Raw genomic sequence first — 23,246 nt, 5'->3', positions numbered from 1 at the left:
ATAGTGGCTTTTTCTTGTTAAACAAAGGGTATCTTAATCTTTAAAAAATAATAATGCTCTGCGGGGAGCCTTTTCATAATGTTGTCAGACACTGAAAATTATATTAGCCTGTCAGTGACACAAAAAGCACTTTCAGTGGACATACCTTCACAGTGAGCAGTAGGGCCCAAGTTACCCTTTCTTTTATATCAATTTCATCTTGTAAGGTTTCATGCAACTCTTGGTTCAGACATCTGAAATCACTGCACATGGACAAACTGCAGCTTTAAAACTCATAATTAATTGTATTTGGAAAAAAGTGTGTATCCAATAATTTGGAGTTATTTTACAGTAAGAGCTTATTCTGATTCACAGTATTTTAATGACAAATGTCTTGCAATCCATGTGTTGGTCTTTTCCTGTCTGTCAACACAAGGACGCTGACCCAGAAGAGGAGCAGCCAAAGGGCCTCATTGTGGGTATCCTCACTGTGTTGGAGGATGATAACAGCGCAGCACCTCAAAGTGTCATGAGTGTTGTTGCTGTTGTTGTGGAAGAAGAGATTGTCCTTCAAGATCTCCGACCTGCCAACTGCTTTTGCTTACCTCTTTGGACTGATCTATGCTTTAAACCTTAGGTACCCAAAGGATCTCAGGTACACATTTGAAAGTGTTCAGAAGGATCATGGAACTTGGTACAGACCTCTCTGCCAGGGTCAGATCCCTCAAAAACAAACTCCTTCAGTGAATCCACAAGTTTACTGATAATGTTGGATCTAGAATTGTTGACCTCTAAAAGTTCCCTTCTGTCCAGCCAACACCATGTTAATTTACTCTTGCTATTACTTGCTCTCAACTCTTATGTACCTCGATCTCCCACTCTCTAACAGTTATGCACTTTATTGGGTTCTTCTTAAACATGTTACATGTTAGTATTCAGTGTTTGTAAATTATCACATAGTATTGAGCAGTATTACAAAAAAATATTTTCTGACTATTTTGAGACCGGAAGTTATGGCACTCAGTATCCTCGGTAACCTTGTTAACAGATTTATTAGATTCATAGTTGTGTATCTTCTGTATGGTCTTGTATACATGACTCAGTGTTTGATCTTTTATTCAATCTTAAATTTGACAAAATGTAGCACAAGTTAACGACTGGGAGAATTGGGTCTCATTAGTTTGCATTAACTTGGCCCTGTTAGAAGGGATTTGATGCTGGTACAGTGTAAATAAAACAAATGTTTTGAATGTATAGAGGTATGTTGCATATGTAATTATTTATACATTTGATTAGAAGTTATTGGTTCTAAATTATGAAGTTGAGTTATATTATAAACTATTGCAGTGTGCAATTTTAAATTCCTCTAAAATAATTCTGCTATACTAACTTAATCAAATGAAAGTGGATTCTGTGTAAGAATTCAGAGTTATTACAATGTAAAATTATAGGTTAGTACAATTTACAGGACAGTTAGCAGAAGTTAGGATTACAAGTTATTACAATGTAACATTATAAATTAGTACAATTGAGGGGAGAGATAGCAATAGTAAGGATTAAAAGTTATTACTATATAAAATTAAGAGTTAGTTGAACATACTGTTGAGTTGACAAAATCAGAATTCAGAGTTGAGCAAACTCAAAAGCAAAACTTAAAATATTTAGTTGAATTACCAAATTTAAAATTTTATCGAATGTGTTGCCTTGAAATTGAGTTCACTCAACATTTCTTTTTTTACAGTGAGCATGACAAAAACTGAATCAACACTCCTTCAAAAAGAGTGACAAGTCTAAATCACCACATCCATATTTGCAAACAATAAATGACAACATGTATAACATTAAACAAGAATTAATTTACAACTGATCTATACTCTTCATAAAGATGTTCCAAAACAGTGAATAGGTGTAGTGGTTTAATGTGCTTTGCAAATTGCCTGACCAAAAATGAGAAATACACTTTTCCATTTGACCTCAGAACTCTAGAACTGTCAACAAGCAGGTCAGACCCCTAGAGATTTGCCTTGTCTTCCACCTCCAAATTGCTCCTGTTCACAGTGCTGGAGCCAGCCGGTGACATCATCATCAGTCTCTCTCCTTCAGCATTGCTTACTGTTTGATCCAGCCTTGGTGTCATGATCCCAAGGACATCCCACGTTTTGGGCAGTATGCCACGGCGGAATAGTTGAGTGAAGAGGTAAGAGAACAAAAGGATGCAGAGGAGTGTGAAGAGCATAGCTATTGATCGGATAGGTGCTTGCTGGACGTACACACCATCGGTTATTTCACCACCTGGAAAATGGATAACTGGTGGAAGGCCTATCAGTGGCTCCCCACTCAACAACCTCAGCAATATGCCCATGAAGTACCCCACACCTGCCCCGTAAACATTGGAGACAGGGCAGAAGAGGACACAAATCAGCTGCGGGAGGATGACACAGTACGCCAAATCAGATGCAAGGACCCAAAGTACCAAAATGCTGTTATCAAGGAAAGATAAAGCTGTGCCTGCCACACCAGTCACCACAATTGCTATTCGGATCACCCACTGTAGCTCCCTCTCCGATGCCTGTAGACACACACAAACACATGCCCACATGAAGTGATTTGTTACTTTTTCGTTGCGTTTTCTGGTTTTATCACAAACACATCTTACTTATGTTCTTAAGGAACAGTTTGATCTTGATTCTTTAGGTAACTAGTTTGTATGACATCTACAAAATCCTTTTGATGGCATATGATCATGTGAAATAGTAGAGCTGTCTTAACATAATTATTTATCATTTGATTGGGATCAATAACTGTAAAAATCATGGACAGCATGGTGCTATGCCCTTCTGTTGCACAGATATTAAGCCACAATTTGACAAAATGACATGCGTCATATGTACTGTGCAAACAGTGCTTTTTGAAGCTAGAGAATGTGAATACAGGATATTGCTCTTGTCCACCAAGCCCATTTTTGGGTAAACCTCCTCTATTCCTTCCGGTTGACTGTGCATACAACAACTATTGCCCAGGTTCTTCACCAATCAAAGCTTTATGCAAGAGAGCCACTGTTGAAAAAAACTCATATCAAATATCGACAAGAGTCTGCCAAAGGGCATGTGGGAGACTCTATGGTCAAGTGAAAGGTTCTGTGGTCTGATGAGACCAAAGTGGATCTTTTTTTCAACAGTGGCTCTCTTCCATAGAGCTTTGATTGGTGAAAAACCCGGGCAACAGTTGTTGTATGCAGAGTCTCTCCCATCCAGGGGCGGAGTGGGACACAAAAATCCACCGGGACAATTCTGACTGCACCGGCCCACCACCGGCCCACAACGTGCTCACAACGTGCTCACAACGTGCCCAAAACTGGCCCAACCCGCATTCCCTCTACCTCCCATATCAACTACAGAAACAAACGGGCGGCTTTTAATCATTATTGTTAGATTTAGAGTTGATGTGTGGGTGACAGACATGACAGTGACAGTGTATTTGTATATGTACATTTATGGAAATACGGAACAAATCGCATCCCGTATGGCTCAAATGTTATGCTAATTCGCAACAATGTGTCCTGTCAACTCACTCGCATCTAGTTGACGGCTGGTTGAATAAATCCGTAATTCTTGTACATTTTGATGCACTTTCCTCCAGCATCCGCCTCTTTTTCAGTCTGGCCTTTGCCCCCTCCTTTCTCCTTTCTCTTATGTCCCTCCATCAGGTCCGCTTCACCTGCTCTCTCTCCCTGATAGCCGCTAATTTATCTCCCTAGGTTCACTTGATAAAGGCAGAACGATACGCATTTCCCATGATGCTTTGCTTCGACCATTCTACATTCAACAAAAAAACGAATTAAATCGCTATATATTTGTTGTCATGAAAGTAATGGAGCGTCTGAATAAAAAGAATTACATCAATATAGGAGGCTAAACAAAAATCAGAAGGTTGGATTAATGGGAGTGAGTTTGACACACACCATAGGTGTGATGTATAGACACAAATAGTGCTATAAATAGTGGTTGGACTATGAATTTATGTAACCTTTGGAGAACTTAGAGATTTTCACAGTTATTTGACGTACATGCAAAGTCAATGGGCCGCTCATGAATTTGACTCAACGGCTGCGAAGGCCGGTCTGCAGGCTGGTTCTCGAGAGATTATAGGCCGACCGGCAGACCGGGAAAAATCCCGGTGCTCCCGATGGCCACTCCGCCCCTGCTCCCATCTCAGCTGCTATAGGTTGTTACTCCTTCAGAGAAGCTATAGGTGTCTTGGTGGCCTCTCTCACGAGTATTCTTCTTGCACGGTCACTCAGTTTGTGAGGACAGCCTGTTCTAGCCAGATTTACACATGTGCCATATTCCTTCCATTTTCTTGATTATGGATTTAACAAAATTCCAGGGGATGTTTAGTGCCTTGGACATATTTAGTGCCTTATTTGTATCCTTCCCCTGACTTATACTTTTCAAAAACCTTTTCTCTGAGTTGCTCAGAGTGTTCTTTTGTCTCAATTTTGGAACGGTTGCCAGGAATACTGAATACTGACCAGTGAATGAACCTTCCAGACACAGGTGACGTTATACTACAATCAGTTGAGACACATTCACTGCACACTGATCCCCATTTAATTAATTGTGAGACTTCTAGCAACAATTGGCTGGACCTCAGATAAATTAGGTCAGCTCATTCAGTTCTACCTATTGGGGCATTCTTGCTAGGCTGGGCAAACCTGTTCTCTGATGTTCTTGTAGATGTTAGTAGAGAACATGGATGTACTGGAGAGGAGGGCTGAATCTGTGGAGGACATAACTCCTGCTGCCACTGCTCCGATCCCTAATATGGCAACATAGGAGGGAGAAAGGTACTGCAAACAGATAGGCAGGATACTATATGCCTCTCCGCGCTCGTATGGAGAAGGGGTGCCATAATCAGTCTGATTCCAGTCTGTGGAAATACATATGAACATACAGTACAGTCAAGGGAGTGTTTATAGTGTAACAAATAAAAGACTCCCCAGTATAAGACTAGGTATACTCTGGGATTGGTTTAATTTACATACACATCATAATAAAAGATGCGGGACCAGTGGCTCAGTGGCAATGGATAAGCAGCCCAAACCTGTAGATGCAGCCACTGCTCCTATCAGTACAGATGGAATGCCCAGGATTAGGACCAACACCGCTGAAGCATAACACGCAATCTGTGCTTTGGCTGCTGAGGCAGAAGACAGGGTCCTCTGGTGAAAAGTCTGCATACCTAGGCCTCCTAGGCTCTATTCATGACACACAACGAAACAACTTACTCACTCAACTTTTAACTCAAGTATTAATCTCACAGGTATAGTAATTACAAACTATCTATGTTGTATTACAGTTACTGGAGTGAAGTAGTGTAGTGTTAATAGTGAATAATATCGGTACAGTCATCAGGTGATCATCAGGGTACAAGTAGCATGTACAAAGTTCACCAAATGGCAAAACCATAAATATCTGATCGTTTGCAGAGATGACAATCCTTACCAGTGCACAAGCTTCATCCAGCCATATCCAGATGTCCCATGTCTTCAGCTGACCAAGCCATGGTGGCTGATAGGTATAATTGAAGGCTGTGACGGAGATGTCAAGGGGGATGGGATTCAAAAGGATGAACGGCACACAGAGCCACTAGAGGAGAACACAACACAGCACACATTACGTCACATCACGGTTAAACGATGAATTGAGGTCATCACATTCCACCATAAAACACAATGATGTACTAAAAGAAGAAAGAAAAAAAATGCAGATGCATAACTAGTGGTGAACTAAATAAAGGTTAAGTTGAATCCTTTTTATAAATCTTTCATACAACTAAAATAACTGAACCTGTCAAGCCTTAAACTGCCTTGAGGTCTATGGGAGAATGTGTGGTTTAATCTATGGATATATCGTTACACCAGTGGCGGTCCGTCAGGGCCTTCAAGGCCTTCTCTGCTGGCCTAAACATCATCAGAAAATAAATGTAATAAAATAAATTTAATTTTAATATTTTCTTTTCATAAATATGTATTAAATGATTCCCCATAGTCCATTATCTTCATTTCATGCTTCCAGCGTTGTTCATTTATGTTAGAGCTTTCATCCAATCATATTTCCGCTATCATGTGCTGCCACGCTCCTTGAAATCTTCCCAGAGAACAGAAATCTTCCCTGAGGCCTTCAGAATTCACATTGAAGGCCCGTGTACATCTGATTGGCTATCACAACTTGCTGTTTCAGTTCATTTAAGTTGAAAGAACTGAAACAGACAGTTGTGACAACCAATCAGATTTCGAGTTGGCGACACTGGGCCTTCTAGAAGGCCCGGAAGATTTCTTTCCTCGTGTTGAACGTGACACGTAAACGTCCTTTGATTGGATACTGAGGCAGACCGGTGCAGTGCTTCAGTGCTCAGTTTAGCTGGCTAAAACGACGTACATCGGTTTCAATGCTTATTCTTCTAGTTGTTTCAATTGGTAAGACTAAATATAATTACATTAACCAACTCAAATAAATTAGTTTACACAAACTTGATAATTCCAGTTTTTGATACAATTACAACGCCATTTTCAAGACGGAACTTTCAAGAAAAACTGGATATCGTGAGGATGGGAAGTTTAATGAAACTGCTTTGCAGGTGGGACAATGCGATGTTACTTGTTAAACTTGTTAAACCTCACATTGAGTCACATAGGCTACTTTTGGTGGACTTAATAAAACTTTGTAGACTAATCCCTGAAAATCGCCTTTTATTTTTAAGTTGTGACAGTAATATCCAAGCGATCATATAACTTAGAGTTTACTACTCTTAATGTATTGTTAATACGGGTGTATTGATTTGAAATGCTCCGGAAATATTAATACAGTCTGTTGTAGCCTACTCGACTATGTTAAGGTGATGCAATGCTCACTTATACTGCCTTTCTGTATAAATATACTGGTTCGAGAGCCATGGCGTCATAATGATGGTATTAGGAGGTGGATTCACTCAGTTTAACATCGTGTAGGACATCGCTGAAGGCCTAGTCGTGAAATGCACGGACCGCCACTGAGTTACACACTGGTGTAGGTGAAACCGGGGTTGTTACATTAGTTTAATTAAATCAGTGTCATAAAATTTTATAATCATTAAATTTAGTATTTAATATTTTATAATTAAATTACTAAAATAATGGAAAGCTCTAGTTGTACCACTATGCTACAGTCTAAGTATGGTACCACAATACTATCGTACTACAATATCACTGCAAAGTCTATAACACTTCATGGACCAACCAGAGAAGTGAAGGCAATTGGAATTCTTGATGGGCGGAAAATGGCTTTCAGTGGAATATTGGAACAACAACAGACAAGACAATTGTTTAAGTCTAAATAAACAATTTATTAAAGGTAACGAACAGTAATGAATGGCTTATACTAATCACATAAACAACTGAGTATAACAATGAAACCAGGCACAAAGTGGAGTTGGGATTTCAGAGGAGGGGCATGAGAGCCTGCTCGTCCGTGTGTGTGTGTGTGCGTGCGTGCGTGCGTGCGCAGGTATGCGCGGTTACGCGCTAAGTGGAGAGAGGGGGAGTGAGAGAGGAGCTATGTGGTAAAGATGATAAAAGCTGTGAGCGACCGTGAAGTGAAGAGTGCGCTAGCCCTAAATTCAGGAGATAAGGCTGCGGGTCCGAGACCTAAACTCATATGTTTCTTAAGGGCACCACCCTAGTAGGGGGAAGGGGTACAGGGTAAAGAATGCCTGAACAAAGGGATTCTTGTCCTAAGGACTAAATCCAAGCTGCCTTAATTCAAAACAAGATATTCAACAACACTTAACTCGCGATGTGGACGTGTATATGTTCAGATGATGATTGATTTAGAGAGAGAGAGAAAAGGTGCATGCACGTTTCTAACAAGTTAGCGTAGCGAAGGTAAAAACAAACGCAAGATATAGCACGGTTACAAACCATGCACTGTGAATTACAAAGTAAGCATTTAAATCATGAATGAAATAAAACAACAATACTTTCACACATGTATTAACACACAAATAAGACTAATCTCTGCCCAGATGTCAGCCTTACGCTCTTGCTAAGCATTCAACGGTGTTTTCGCGGAATCCTTGGAACAACGCGTCACGTAGGTTCACTGGATGTCCGTCTGTCCTTTCTGCGCCTCGTCAGGCGAATTCGCGGAGGCCTTGCTGGAGGTCCGATGGTTTAGAAAGATGTAAAGTTCTGTCGACTTGGAGAAACGAATAAGGGAAGCCGGTCGCCTTATCCTACTCAGAATACTGCTGGGCTGCAGTAATATACTACCGGTATAACTTGGTTGCAACTAGACGCGTCAAAGTATTTTCTTAACTTCGGCCAAAAGTTCAATACGACTGTCGTGCGTTGTCCTTTGTTCTGCAGAGAGAGGGTATCTCTTAATTGAATGATGTTCACGTGTGTGAAACCACCGCCAGAGAGAAAGATTTGGGGGGTAATCACTGTTTTAAAGGGCAAAATGCATCACCCTTTTTATGACTTTGATGTGACCAATTGCGAGGTCACTGACTGTTGATAAGGATTGAAATGTGATAAGGGAATTGTGGGTAATGGAGTCTATGGTGTCTCATTCACTTACACTGGCTAAAACTCACCAAAGCTACGAACATGAGGATCAACTGGATGACATCGGTGTATGCCACAGAGTACAACCCCCCAAGGAGAGTGTAGATGATTGCTACAGCTGCGGATACCAGCACAGCGTAGACATACGGCAGATCAAGGATTACGCTGACAGTCCCCCCTGGAAAATATCAAGAAAGTTTCTCACAATTGAGAATTACCCAGTTTGAGAAGGGGACACTGAATTGGATTCCACTTTATTGACCTGCATTAATTACCAGTCTGATTAAGTCTGCCCTCAACTTTAACAGCAGAATGAAGAGGGTTGTGGCCATGATAAAGAGTTCCTGATACACACTGCTTACACACGCTCATTTGAGGTTATAGTGCATCTATTGAAATGAGGAGAGCAGTGTTTTATTTTTCATGAGAAAGTCTACCATGCAGACAAACAACTGTTCCATCTTCTGCGCTACTCTGGATACTGGTCTGTGTCACTATATGGAATTCGTCTTCATTTCCATTATAAAGATCTAATTCTTTTTACCCAGAGCCATGAGGGTACATGCCACCCAGATTACATCTCCAATGATGGCAGGGATGACCAGAAGACCAGTCATAGCTTTGCCATATTTGATCTGGAATGGATCCATCATGGTAACATACTCCTTCTCCCTCATTGGTTTAGCAAAGATTAAACCACCTGAGATCAAATAGAAAAAAAATTAGCTTACATGTAGAATAAACAATTTACACAATGAAAAAGCTTCCCACATAACCTCTGACTGAGATGGATCTTGCTGTGATCCATCATTGGACCTCTGCTAGTCATCAGAGATTATTTATGGGTTGAAATTTGTTTTGAAACTTGTTTATGAGTTGGCATTTTAGAAAAAAAAAAAAAATGTTATAAGGATTCTAAATTAACTGAATGAACGCACTGACTGAAAGTCTTATGTGAATGTAGCCTATGTTAGCCGTCATTAGACTCAGAGTAGGGAATGTGTTCCGTCACTTTGATTCCCTTGGGTCATGGTCATTTTACCTTGAACATCAAAGACCTCAGCCAATGGTTGTAAAGCTTGAGATGTCATTTACATGCGTTTAGATATAAGAGTCCAGTACAGGTGCACATGTTGAGTGTTGCGCATGCAAGTGCAGTGTGAACATACGTCACAATATCTAAAAGATCTAGACTCGAGCATGTGATGAATCACATGCAACTTACTACCAGGAATGCAGTGACACTAAACCCGAAACAGATGGCCATACATTTGCAAAGAAATCCTAGAAATATTCTACAATTAATCAGTCTTGCACTACTGTAAGCCCATTTTCAATGACATGAGCTTTGAGCTGCAAAGCATATCACACACGCAGTGAATGTTAAAATCTGTTTATGTTGGTGCAAAATATGGACAATCACATGACCATGACTCCTTGGGTACATAAAGGAGAGGCATTATGGGATGACATTGGAGCACATAAGAATGCTTGTTTTTGTCTTTACTATTCTATCAGGTTTGGTAAAAACTATACATTTCCTCACTATCAATTCTTAATTCCGAATTACCAGATAAACTTACCCAATATCATTGACACTGAAGCATATAGTGGAATCAATGCCCAGACAAGGCCCTTTTTTGGGCTGTAGACAGCTTCTGCCACACCAAGAATAAATCCACCTCCAATCCAGGTGGCTGTGAAACACAAATACACAAACACCTGAGGCACAGATCCTGGACAGTGGTGGTTCTTGATAAGGATCATACATTGAAATAGACAAATAGGGTTCTCACCCAAAGAAGGGGTTTGTTCTCTCCAGAGGGGGGTCACATACAACCTACATAGACCAGAATTCCCATGTTTCGGAAATCCATGTTAAGACTAATCTATTCAGCTGAAGGACAAAGAAAACTTTTCCTGCCCCTAGTTTAACCTTTGCATGGAAAAGCACAGGGAGAAAACCAGAGACAGAGAAAAGAAATTAGAACACCAGCAGGGCTGTAGGAAAGTCAACCAAATGGAACAATGCAGTTCTGGGATGTTGTTAGAAGCACAATCTCCAACCCAGGTGGCTGTGAAACACACTGTGAGAAGGTGAAATCCTCCCTTCTCACCTAGGCACCAAAATGGAGGTGGACACATATTTCCCTTCAAGATCAGGAGAGACTTGGACTTCCCCCACTACAATGGTTAGTTCCGATTGGCTTGATTGGCCCAATTAAGGCAGGTTATTAAAAGGGTGCCTCAATCCTAGCCAGGGAGAAGCATTGGAGGCACTATTTGAGATGCATGAGAAAACACTTAACTGCTGTGAGGAAGTGTTACTGGTGTTTAGATGTGTGAACACTGTGTATATGGTTTGTTGCCTAGAATGTTGCCAAGTTTTGGTGCGTGGAGTTACGGAGTACTCTGTGTGTTTTTGATTTATGTTCGTCTATTTTGTGTGTGAACATGTTTTGGGGTTGATGTTAAGTATCCCCCTGTACATACTGTAAATAGATATATTTGTATATGAAGCCATTGTGTTTTTCATCTTAACCACCAAGTCCAGTGGCCCACATCCCAAGAACATGGGGTGACTGCCTCAATCCCTCACACACACATACACAAACACCTGAGGCTCAAATCTGCTGTCACTTTTCTGAGTTTGAGTATGAGATGTTCTCAATCTCTAGACAAAATGACTGTTATGCTGTCCTCGACCTACGTTTCCTCTTGGCAGGAGTTAGACAGCTAGCTTACACTTTTCCTTTCGATAAAGATGAATTACGGGTGTTGTTTTTCTTGCGTAAACTGTTTTTACCCTCTGCAAGTCCTCATACCGGATTGATCATTGTAAAACTGGAACAGACAAAACAAAGGGATGCATAAATACCACGTAAAACTAAAATAGGCAAAAGGGTAGCATGACACCACGAGAGCTAGCATAGTCTGTCTGCTATATTTCCAGCTGCAAATTCTTGTAAGACATTTATAAACATAAATTCAACGTACTTTCCAAATTCTCTAAAAGGCATTCAATAGACCAACACAAAATATGTACTTACAGACAAATAATGTCCAAACCCTGAGCGTGGAAGGAAATTCAGCTTAAGGCAAGCTAATTGTTCTCCTGTGGTACATCAACTCAATAAAATTGAACAGCATGGGGCAGGAGAGGCTGAATGGGCTGACTATACTGTCCATTGAAATAGCAAATCATGCATCACCACTTTTATGTTTGAAAGGCGTCGTTCGGCAAGTGTACTGTGCCTCTGGCTGTGCTCAGTCAGCTTGTAGGTCTTGACGTTCAGATTCTGCGCCTAAACTAGCAATATCGTATCGTCTCATCACATGATCAAATAGAGACTTGACAGTGGCCAACAAGATACATATTACCCAGTAATCATCATTGCATATATGTATATGACAAAAATAAGAATTAACTAATAAATTATTAATTCAATTGAATCTGCGTTTTTGAATAGTTTCTATAGGGTATGGAGGCTACGATAAGCATATACTTGTGTTATAGATTGCTACTGACGATTTCTCCTAAAGAGTATAAAAACCATGACATGCCATTTTAAGGGAATATATAGCATAAGGTATCTTCTACACTCCCAAAAAATAAATCCTTGATCACTGTCGCATTAAACTGGCGACACTTTGACAACCATATGTTAAAAAAAAAAATTGAAAGAAAGGTCTTCTTTGCCTACAAACCTTCCGCGCTGGCTGCATTGTCTATAGTTACGCCTCTGGCGCACATGCACATTTTCTAACACAGCACAGGTACACTCAACTAAAGCCATTAGCAAATGAACAAAATACACCTTTTTCAACCACAAATAAGAGATACATTAGAGCGACTTCTCGCAGAGGCTCTGGCTTAGTGGCCCCCTGAGCTCACGGGCCCGGTAGGCCCATTCGTTAATCCATCCCTGGGCCTCCCTGATTGTAGACTATGTTGGCATCTATACCATTCAGTAAGGTCAAAATACAGGAGGGGAGGGGAGACCACACCCTATAGGTGATGGCAGGAAGGGGAGACAGTGGTGTAGAGGGGTTCACCTATGGGCGGAGAGGGGGATGATATGATAACAGAGGACAAAGGGTGATAGCAGGAGAGAGGCTATCTGCAAGGAAAGGGGTTCAGATGCTAATCGTTCAGGTCTCAGTGAGACAGAGTACACATCCAAGGGTATGAGTTACCAATATTAAATAATGCTTCATTTTGTTCATGTCTCTAACAACAGTAGAATAGCCATATTTTTGGTTCTATCAGTCCCCCATGTCAGCATTTCTATGCTCACACAAGAGCCACCATGCAACAACCAATCAGAACAGGAAAACATCAATACGCGGTTCTTACTTTTGGTCCCTCTCTATTTGCAAGATTTTACTTACTCAATAATTATATCAATTGACAATGTTGAATGAGACTAGTTGGGATTGATAGATATAGATTGAAATCCAGACAAAGGTGAACAAAAGTAGAGAAAAACTCGTGTAACTCTAGTGACATAGATATGCATCTAATGTTGTGTTTTTCAACTTCTAACACAAAGAACAGGTACAATAGTTTGTAAGAGACATATCACTCACCAGTCATAGTGAAAATCCCCACAGCCAGATGTATGGAGCGTCCCCCTAACAGAGCCACCTCTGTGACTGTCCCAGTGGACTTTTTTGCTTTTGATCTTTTGGCAGCCCATATTCCTGTGGCCAGGACAGCAACATAGAAACCTACAGTGGCTATCAAACCTGGAATGTTAAGGCCCATGATCTCCAGTAGATATTTGACTGCTGAATGAGCAAAATGGTAAAGAGCTAAAAATCCAGGGTCAAGTCCTTGACATTTTCCATTGAGGCTGCTGGGTATATTCAAGGTTTAACAAACACACACATTTAAGCAGAGATCTACCCATTTAAACACACCCACAGACACACGCCCCCCACCAACCACAGAACTGGGACACTGTCGTACTCTGCTTGTCCTGCGGGTCCGTGAAAAAATTGTGTATGTGTCCCTGTGTGTGCAGATCTGGAAGTCATTGATTCACAGCGACTTACTGATTTACATTAAAATGGATTTTGTACTTTATATGTGTGTTCCCTGACTGAGAATTTAACTCATGATTTTGGTGTTTTCATCTTCTAGGGACTGAATCATCTACATGGAGGTTTAGGTTAACTGGATTCCACTCAATGACTGAATAACTGAGTTTGGCTGTCAACAAAATAGAACCACTTCTCAACTTTGATTTGGCTGTGCCTCTCAAAGTACCTCTTCACATTGCTCCACACCCCTCTCCTTTCACGGCATCACCCTTCTGATCCAAAGGGGTGAGTTTGGCCTTGGACTCCACCAGCTTGATTATGGGGCTTTGGTCAGAGCTTTGGCTCTTGGGCTGTCGTCTGGCTCGTCATGAAACTTCTGCCTCCCACATTGCCCAGAGATCCCCCACGGCTTGAGCTATTATCCTCTGGCCTTCAGGATGTGCAACATTTGCAGCGATGGCTCTCAGGCGGCCAAGGTCATTTAAACGACAGGACATCATCAACATAGCTGTCTTGCTGGAGTGCCCGGCGGCTCTCCTCAAGGTGCATGAACTGAGGGAGGTTGGAGGTCTCTTGCATTGCAAGCTGTGCGATGCATTCTGCTGGCTTGTCTCCAATGTTCACCCTGGTGATAGCAAATTCTCGCAGTTACTTATCCTCAGAGTCTCGCCACAGAAATCTGTGCAGGTGCACTTCACGGTCCTCAAGCAAGACAGAGTCGTGCATCTTTTTTATGTCACCCAAAGCACCATGTCATGGACTTGGGTGGCATAGGCATCTTTCCATTTGGGCTCTTTGGCAAGATGTCTTTCTGTTCTGAAGAATGTGGCCTCAACAGCTCCCCTGTTGTTCAGGAGTGAAACTGGGTCTTCTAGCCAGGGGTACTTTTATCCAGTGGCGGTCCGTCAGGGCCTTCAAGGCCTTCTCTGCTGGCCTAAACATCATCAGAAAATAAATGTAATAAAATAAATTTAATTTTAATATTTTCTTTTCATAAATATGTATTAAATGATTCCCCATAGTCCATTATCTTCATTTCATGCTTCCAGCGTTGTTCATTTATGTTAGAGCTTTCATCCAATCATATTTCCGCTATCATGTGTTGCCACGCTCCTTTAAATCTTCCCAGAGAACAGAAATCTTCCCTGAGGCCTTCAGAATTCACATTGAAGGCCCGTGTACATCTGATTGGCTATCACAACTTGCTGTTTCAGTTCATTTAAGTTGAATGAACTGAAACAGACAGTTGTGACAACCAATCAGATTTCGAGTTGGCGACACTGGGCCTTCTAGAAGGCCCGGAAGATTTCTTTCCTCGTGTTGAACGTGACACGTAAACGTGCTTTGATTGGATACTGAGGCAGACCGGTGCAGTGCTTCAGTGCTCAGTTTAGCTGGCTAAAACGACGTACATCGGTTTCAATGCTTATTCTTCTAGTTGTTTCAATTGGTAAGACTAAATATAATTACATTAACCAACTCAAATAAATTAGTTTACACAAACTTGATAATTCCAGTTTTTGATACAATTACAACGCCATTTTCAAGACGGAACTTTCAAGAAAAACTGGATATCGTGAGGATGGGAAGTTTAATGAAACTGCTTTGCAGGTGGGACAATGCGATGTTACTTGTTAAACTTGTTAAACCTCACATTGAGTCACATAGGCTACTTTTGGTGGACTTAATAAAACTTTGTAGACTAATCCCTGAAAATCGCCTTTTATTTTTAAGTTGTGACAGTAATATCCAAGCGATCATATAACTTAGAGTTTACTACTCTTAATGTATTGTTAATACGGGTGTATTGATTTGAAATGCTCCGGAAATATTAATAAAGTCTGTTGTACTCGACTATGTTAAGGTGATGCAATGCTCACTTATACTGCCTTTCTGTATAAAATATACTGGTTCGAGAGCCATGGCGTCATAATGATGGTATTAGGAGGTGGATTCACTCAGTTTAACATCGTGTAGTAGGACATCGCTGAAGGCCTAGTCGTGAAATGCACGGACCGCCACTGCTTTTATCCAAGCTGTCCAACAACTGGAATGTCTTCACCTCTCTTGAACCTGTGGGCTCACCTTGCCTTTGTAGCGCTTCACAATCTTTTTTTATCCTATGGAAATCACGTTTAATGCCAGGGAACTTGGAAAGAGCTGTTGGTTTTATTCTGATTGTGGGCATGGGAGGATTTGGGGGGACAGTCCTTGTCTGTCGTCTGTCCTCTTCTTTCAGCTTTAACTGGATGAAGTCGGCCTTCCTGGACACAAACACAGGAATTGTGAGGTCTACCTCTTTAAGCCGGTCTTGGATGGCCTTTTTCTGATCTGATGGAATCCATCGCTTCCAGCGGTCATGCAGTTCTTTCGCTGTTTTTGCAAGTGGGTAAGTCAGTCCCACTGAGGTCTACTGCAGCAGTGCACTTGCACTCTGAATCTGCGACTTCCAGTGAAGCGAGCATTTCATGGGCTCCAAAGTTGGACCTCAGCACTTGAACTTAGATGCACTGTCACTGGCAGTCTTTGTCAGGTCGGCTTTTTGCTGCTCTGTTAACACTGATTCTTCTCCAGTGTCCAGCTCAGCCTCTTCGTCAGCAATGAGCTTGGATTCCTAGTCATTATTCACTTCCCAGACTTTTTCTGAATCATCTACATGGAGGTTTAGGATAACTGGATTCCATTCAATGACTGAATAACTGAGTCCCAGGCAGTAGTTTCTGTTTCCTTTTCTTTTCTTTTAAGTTCAGCAGCATTAGCAGCATTTGTTCATTTGCCGATAGTTCATCAAGCCATTAGTTCATTTGCCATTAGTTCATTTGCCATTAGTTCATTTGCCATTAGTTCATTTGCCAATAGTTCATCAAGCCATTAGTTCCTTTGCCAATAGTTCATCAAGCCATTAGTTCCTTTGCCAATAGTTCATCAAGCCATTAGTTCATTTGCCAATAGTTCATTTGCCATTAGTTCATCAAGCCATTAGTTAATTTGCCATTAGTTCATTTGTCATTAGTTCATTTGCCATTAGTTAATTTGCCATTAGGTTAAAAACCGGCTGCCTCTCCAGACTTCGTAGACTTTCTCAGGTTTGCACAACACTCCATAAACACAGCACGAGCAAGTTCTTCCCAGCGTTTGCTGTGGCGTTTCAAACTAATCTCTCGTCCCTGCTTGGAGCCTAATTAGGCACCTGTTATTCTCATCCCTGCGTCGTGTGTATGACGATGATGCATTGATTGGAATTTAATTGAATGGTTGCTGAGCTGGTTAGTCTGCTCGCTCCTGATTTAAATTGAAATAGTCACCACCACTTTTTTGTTCTTTTTTTCCTGTGCATTTTTTCTTAAAATCCCACAGTTTGACTCGGAAGTGTGTTTAGATGTTTGCTCAAACAAAATGATACTTTAATGCTGAAAGTACACAATGGAATGAGGAAAAAAATGTCTCTACTGGACTGACCGGTTTCCTAGCAGTGCTGTGCTGAGGAAAAATGGGGGTTTAGGGTTGGGGTTGTTAATATGATACTCTATCTGCCTATCTGTTACCAAGTCTCTGGTAAAACAATGAATAATAATTAAAGTCGCTTAATATAATACAAACTAACAAACTAAGAATTAGAATTATTGACAGCAGTAAAGAACAAATATTTGTGTGAGTCATGTGATCCAGACCAACCAAAGTATCACAACTTCTGTAAGGAGTATCCAGGGCCACCAGGCGGCACCAGGTAGACTCTATTCTACTTCCTCAAAAACATTGCAGAACAGCTACAATTGTTACCAGATCATTACTGGATATGATGAGATCCAATGGATCTAATCATTGGAGCTTTAGGGAAACAAACAAATTGGGGGTAAAATATGAATGTCATGACATATAGATGATGACTGCTGTCTAGCTTTCCATGCTACCTCCAATTATGTTAGGTGAAAATGTACTAGTTACCTCAGGACTCCGGAGTTGCATATAAGTATATTTATTAGACAACAACTATTGCAATCGGGCTCACTCACAGCACAAGGCTGAAAGTGAAGCAATATTAAACATACGCAAAAGGTTTATAAATACAGAAGTTAAGCGTTCAGAAGGGGTAACCACGTGGTGGATCTCTGACATCCGAGGCTCCCTGTCTTGAAAGGATGGCAGTTTTGCACAAGGTTGAAAGAAGCTTATCACATCTGGTCTTAACATGATATTGTACATTATTGTACAAGGCACTTGAAAAATATATTCTGAAGTCATTAACAGTGGTTCAAAATTATCTCCATCAGATAGCCTACCACACCAATGTGCCTCAGCCTGCTCTGCCCAAGCCATTGGCCGTATGCAGGCAGAAAAACATCAGTTTGCTTGTGAATTTTGATACTGTATGTCCTGGCACATTCAGAGTATTTAGGTCCTTTTGGTTTTCCTATCCAGTTCATCTTGAATATCTTTCTAATTCCAATTCCAAAAATAAAAAACATACAAAATCTTCATTATATGAAAACTTTATTTTAGTATTCTTATTTTTATTATTTGACACATGAAGAAGTTTCTTAAAGCTTACATCAATACAAAATAAGACATTATTCTAGAAGACAGATGCACATATGAATGCTTGTAGGTTCATTTAAAGGATATTCACACCACAATTGCATTTAGAATTGAACTTGGTATTTATTTACACCTTCGTCTTCACCAATTCTTTCTCACTCTTGATCTGTTTGATACGACAGAACCGATTAGAAGATTTCGCTTTAGGCACCACCTCCTGATGGTCGGGTACATTTCCATCCTCATCAGATTCCATTATAAGACAGTAACATGAAATTAACATTGTCTCTGTAAAACATGCAAGCAGCTTGTAAAAGACATCAAGAGCAGCAGAGGGGCAGAAATGAAGAGAAGGGAGATAAGACATGAGAGATAAACATGGAGGTGCACTAGGGACTTCACTGGTTTGGGACAGAGAGAAAGTCCCTTTCAGAGCACCTCTGTGCCTGGAATAGTAGTCCTGATGGATTCCTCATGGGTTGATCTGGTGTACTCGTCTCAGACTTAGAGTGGTAGTGGTGTTGGGTAGACCATTACGGATAAGCTCCTCTTGAAACTGACAATTGAGACAATTTGTTACAAAAAAATTGTATGATTAGGCATATTAATACTTTATTACACAGAATAATGGGTTTATTTGTACTGTCTGAGCAAATGATTGAAAACATAAGTGAAACTTCTGAATCTTTGAGACAGAGTGTAACTGAAATATTTGATAACTTCAACCTTGTGTTGAAGCAGTAAGATAAACTCACCAGCTGTATGGCTGCTTCTTCAATCTCAGTCTCAGTTAGGGAAGTTTTAGATGCAATCTTCATCCTCAGGCCAACAATCTCTGTCAACAGTAAGAGGAATTGTTAAACATCGGAATGAAAGAAACACAAAGATGAATGAGAATCAGTATCACATTGATGTTTTATGCTATTAAAATTACAGTGTATTCCCGAAGTAAATTGTGTAAAGAAAGAAGTCAATTATCCAATCTATAACAATATGAAGGGGGTGATTATAGAAAAGATGATTAGGACCTGAATGTATCTTGAGCTGATAAGTTCAACACTTAATAAATACTATAGTATTTCATGAATACTTTATCAAACTAATACATATCGGTTTGGACTTGTTGATCTCACAAATATGACAAGAAGCCAAAATCATATGAATAACGTTGTCTATAAATCTAAAAATACCTTCTTGCTTGGAATCTGCACAAGCATCTAGTCTCACTTGAGTCCATAAATGTAACAAAAACCACAGAAATGTTTACTTATCTGGGGACTAAGATCAAAGTGGAATACAATACAAAGTGTCATCAAGGTTGTACAAACCTCTAGCAATTCCAACTTCAACAATGACGCATCTCATGTCAGATTGATAGTAGGTGTTACTGAAAACATTTAAACCACATAATTAAAATCCCTTCATTCAATTCTCTTTCACAGCCATTATGTAAGTCTTCCATCACCCAATCTGTAGTTTACATTGGATGTGTATAATAATGAAAAAACAATACTCATCAAATCACAGGAGTTAATATACACATTTTACAATAATCGACAAAATTGGTGTATATGTAGTGCAACATTAAAAACCAGTTAACCAGTTTCACTTTTAGAAAAGAGTTTCGACACGTCTATCAAAGAATACAATGTTTTTTTGCAAATAACAATTATACTCGCAAACAAATGAAGGAAAAAACAAAAAGGGCAAAACATTTTTTTAGAGTGAAACACATTATTTTTTACTAGAGGGCAACCATGCAACCATGTCATTTGTGGATCAGGTGATTTTTGGCACTGTGTTTACGCTTGTACGAGTTGCAAAATTAAACGCTTGTACCTTTGAAATTGCAAAGGTATACCAAAACAGCAGGGGCATCTGCCTTCCATTATCTTTATCACAGTGCTGATGGATCTATAGCTAGAGAACTTTACTTAAGTGTTATTGAGCATTCAGCTATCAAAAATAGCACTATTAAGAGAAAAGCACTGCAGGATGTCCTGTATGAACCGGAAGAAGCTAGCTAACATTATAGCATTAGCCATACAGCTATAGCAGTACAGCTAACAATATTAGTTAGTTAGTTGTTGTTAGTTACGTGTCTGCAATGTTTAGTGATGTGTGACATATCTTAACATAATGTTGAAGATAGAGCTATCTATAAACATGAAAAGCATGCCAAAAGGTGCCAAAAATCATCTGATCCACAAATGTTGTGTAAAAAAATGTGTTGCACTTATAAAATCAATAAGACAGACTCACAAAACATGGGCTGTGTCTCAAATTGCATACTTGCACACTTAAAACACTGACTTTCAGGGCATAGGCCGTTCACACTCACAAAACCAGCAGAATTAAGCGCATTGAAAGTACCCGGATTGAGTCCTGCAAACGGTCCACAAATGCAGTGTGAAACAATGGACCCTTCTCGCCTTAAACGGGATCTATCTTGGCTACTTGGCGGAAGAGGAGGAGCCCTTTCTGCAGATTTTCAGTTTGGAAAGTTGGCTGACTGATGCCTCGCAAATCACTTCAACCATTATTGCTGGTTACAATAACTGTGTTATCGGATAGAACAGTGTCTGTTTCTCGGTAACTTTTGAAACATTTAAGCGAGAAAACGCCCCAAAATGTATATTTACATACAAAACACGGCCGTCACTAGAGTTTGGTCTGCATCTTTGTTTAAAATTTCCAGTTGGCTGGAGGTAGCTGGTGCACAGATTTATGGGTAACAGGCTGGCAGATTTGCAACGTAAGCATAGACATATCTTAAGTATTCCATTTAAGACAACACTAATCAGCGACAGAACACACTAAAGCTGTAAGTGCGTATGGTGCACTACGCTTGCATTGCAGTGTACTTCGTAAAGTACTTGATTTGAGACACAGCCATGGTCTGCATTTTTGCAAATCGCTGGACATTTGTAGATTACATTCTGTTTGTCTGCAAATTGCAGGGTAGTTGACACTAAATTCATCCCATATCGTATTTTAGAGTTTTTGGGTTGGTAGACACTCCAGATACCCCAAATGTAGCACTACAGTACTGATAAAGTGGGCTTTTTGAATAATTAACAAAACTGACCATTTCCATAAAGAGAATACGTGAAAGAATTTCTTTCTTCATTTTCTTGCCTTCCCTGGTTACTTTCAACAATGAATCAAATGGGTAAATATTCCTTTTTGATGCCCTTGAACTTTAAAATCAATATTCATATGAGGTAACCTGACTGATTTTCACCAAAAGTATTCAAGAAAAACAGTGCCCTCCTTAATATTCTTACTTCACTGTGTGACTTTCAGCAATGAAACAGATGGGAAAATATTCCCCAAGATCATCGATCCTTGGAGTCCATCTCAGAACAAACTGTTCAGAACCATTGTTGTACTTGTTGACTGTGATGTTCAGGGGTCCACTTATGATGATGTCATGAACCCTTCAAAATGAGAGATACATATTGCAATCAGGAACAAAATGCAAAACATGCACTCAACCAGTGCCACTTTGTCATCATAGTGTTTAACTAATACAACCCTGCCTGTCTTACACAGTGGCAGAGGCTGTTGCTCTGATTATGATCTCAAGCTCCTGGTTGATCTTAGCGTGAATTTGTTCTCCGTTCTCTGGGGTAGGGTGAAGGAACTTTGGCAAGTATACTCCCTCATCACAAGATTCCACAGCGGGGTCAACTGAAGAGGGGCAACATAGCTGGATTTATTATCAATGATACTTTTAAAATGTAGACATCCACAACAGCAGTTAACTCAGTCAAAATGACTTAAGAATAGTGATCCAAGCTGGCAATTTGTTTAAGAAGTAGGATCTATGTTACGTGAGGGAGATATATTACATTGTGTTCTTGCACTTCATTAATACAGTATATATCATGAAGGAGGAGGTGTCAGTATAGCTCACCTTTGACAGCAAAGTGCAGAGGAAGTTGGCTAAGTGGAAGTGTGTTGATGCCAGTTTGATTAAATGGACTCCTGATAAAGTGGGAACCGTTCTTATAAGAGAGACTGATGTTTTGTTTGGGGAAATCTTCCACAGCCAGCTCTATCCCATAGACACCAACTAAGGAATTGTCATAAATTAGAGTGCAGAAATCCTAAGGAGGGAAAAATAAATGTTTAAAAATATAATATTATGACACATTTTATTCACTTAAACAGTATGTCTGTCTGCTTTATATGCATAAGGGAAAAGGTTCTTAACAACATCTATTTAAATGGGCCATCCCAACGTTTGGATGTCCGATATGTAAGAGAAACCGAGGTGTTGTGTTATACGAATATTTTGGACGAGGTGGAGGCAAATAATTCCACGGCATGAAGTGAAGAATTCACATGAATTATAGACAATAATTGTCTGGATCCTGTTTGTCCTGTCTGTATTTATTTTTCAATAATGACCAGTGGACTATAGGTAGTATTATACTGCATATATCATTGCTATAACTAAGAATGCAGAAATCCTCAGGGCAGAAACTTTCATCAACATCTTAAAATGATGCAGTTGTCATATAAACACAAAAATATATGTATTTACCCTCTACTGAAGACTGCATGATCTTCATGTGTATATTATCCTAATTGTGTATGTGTGTCTACCCTATATGTGTGTGTATTATGTTATACAGTGCCCTCCACAATTATTTGCACCCTTAGTGAATGTGACCAGAACAGGCTATGAAAAAATATATCTTTGCTGTTTATCATCTTGGTCTTTCCCTCGAAATATTCACAAAAATCTTACCTTTTCATCGAAGTAAAATTCTTGAAAGAATGTATTTTTTTGACATTGCATCAAATATTTTTCTCCAAAACATGGGTGCCACAATTATTGGCACCCCTAGAAAATCCTATAATTAAAATCTAACCAAAGTATATTACCAGGCATGTTTTACATTTTTGAGTTCACCTGTTTCATTAGGCTCCCTGCTTCACAGAGGTATAAATATTAGGTGACACAGGCCAAATACCCTTAGTCATTCATCAAGATGGGAAAGACAAAAGAACACAGTGTCAAAGTGCGACAAAAAGTTGATGAGCTGCTGACATCCAGATTAAGGGAAAT

The 23,246-nt window shown here is 40.0% G+C and overlaps 1 protein-coding gene across 1 annotated transcript; it reads right to left on the bottom strand.

The window, feature by feature from the left end:
* Positions 1 to 1,990: 1,990 nt before the first annotated feature.
* On the bottom strand, positions 1,991 to 13,352 carry LOC308362625 (high affinity choline transporter 1-like; the record flags this gene model as incomplete). The annotated part of the gene is made up of 8 exons (XM_080835356.1): positions 1,991 to 2,548; positions 4,694 to 4,908; positions 5,083 to 5,236; positions 5,484 to 5,627; positions 8,614 to 8,762; positions 9,129 to 9,284; positions 10,168 to 10,281; positions 13,175 to 13,352. 8 exons carry the CDS (start codon positions 13,350 to 13,352, stop codon positions 1,991 to 1,993), a joined length of 1,668 nt encoding a protein of 555 aa, XP_080691482.1.
* Between the last annotated feature and the right edge of the window lie 9,894 nt (positions 13,353 to 23,246).

The sequence above is a fragment of the Sprattus sprattus genome (genome assembly GCF_963457725.1).
Source record: "Sprattus sprattus genome assembly, chromosome: 3".
Taxonomy (NCBI): Eukaryota; Metazoa; Chordata; class Actinopteri; order Clupeiformes; family Clupeidae; genus Sprattus; species Sprattus sprattus.
Note: the sequence above shows the minus strand (reverse complement) of the source record. Positions and strands in the feature narration are given on the sequence as shown.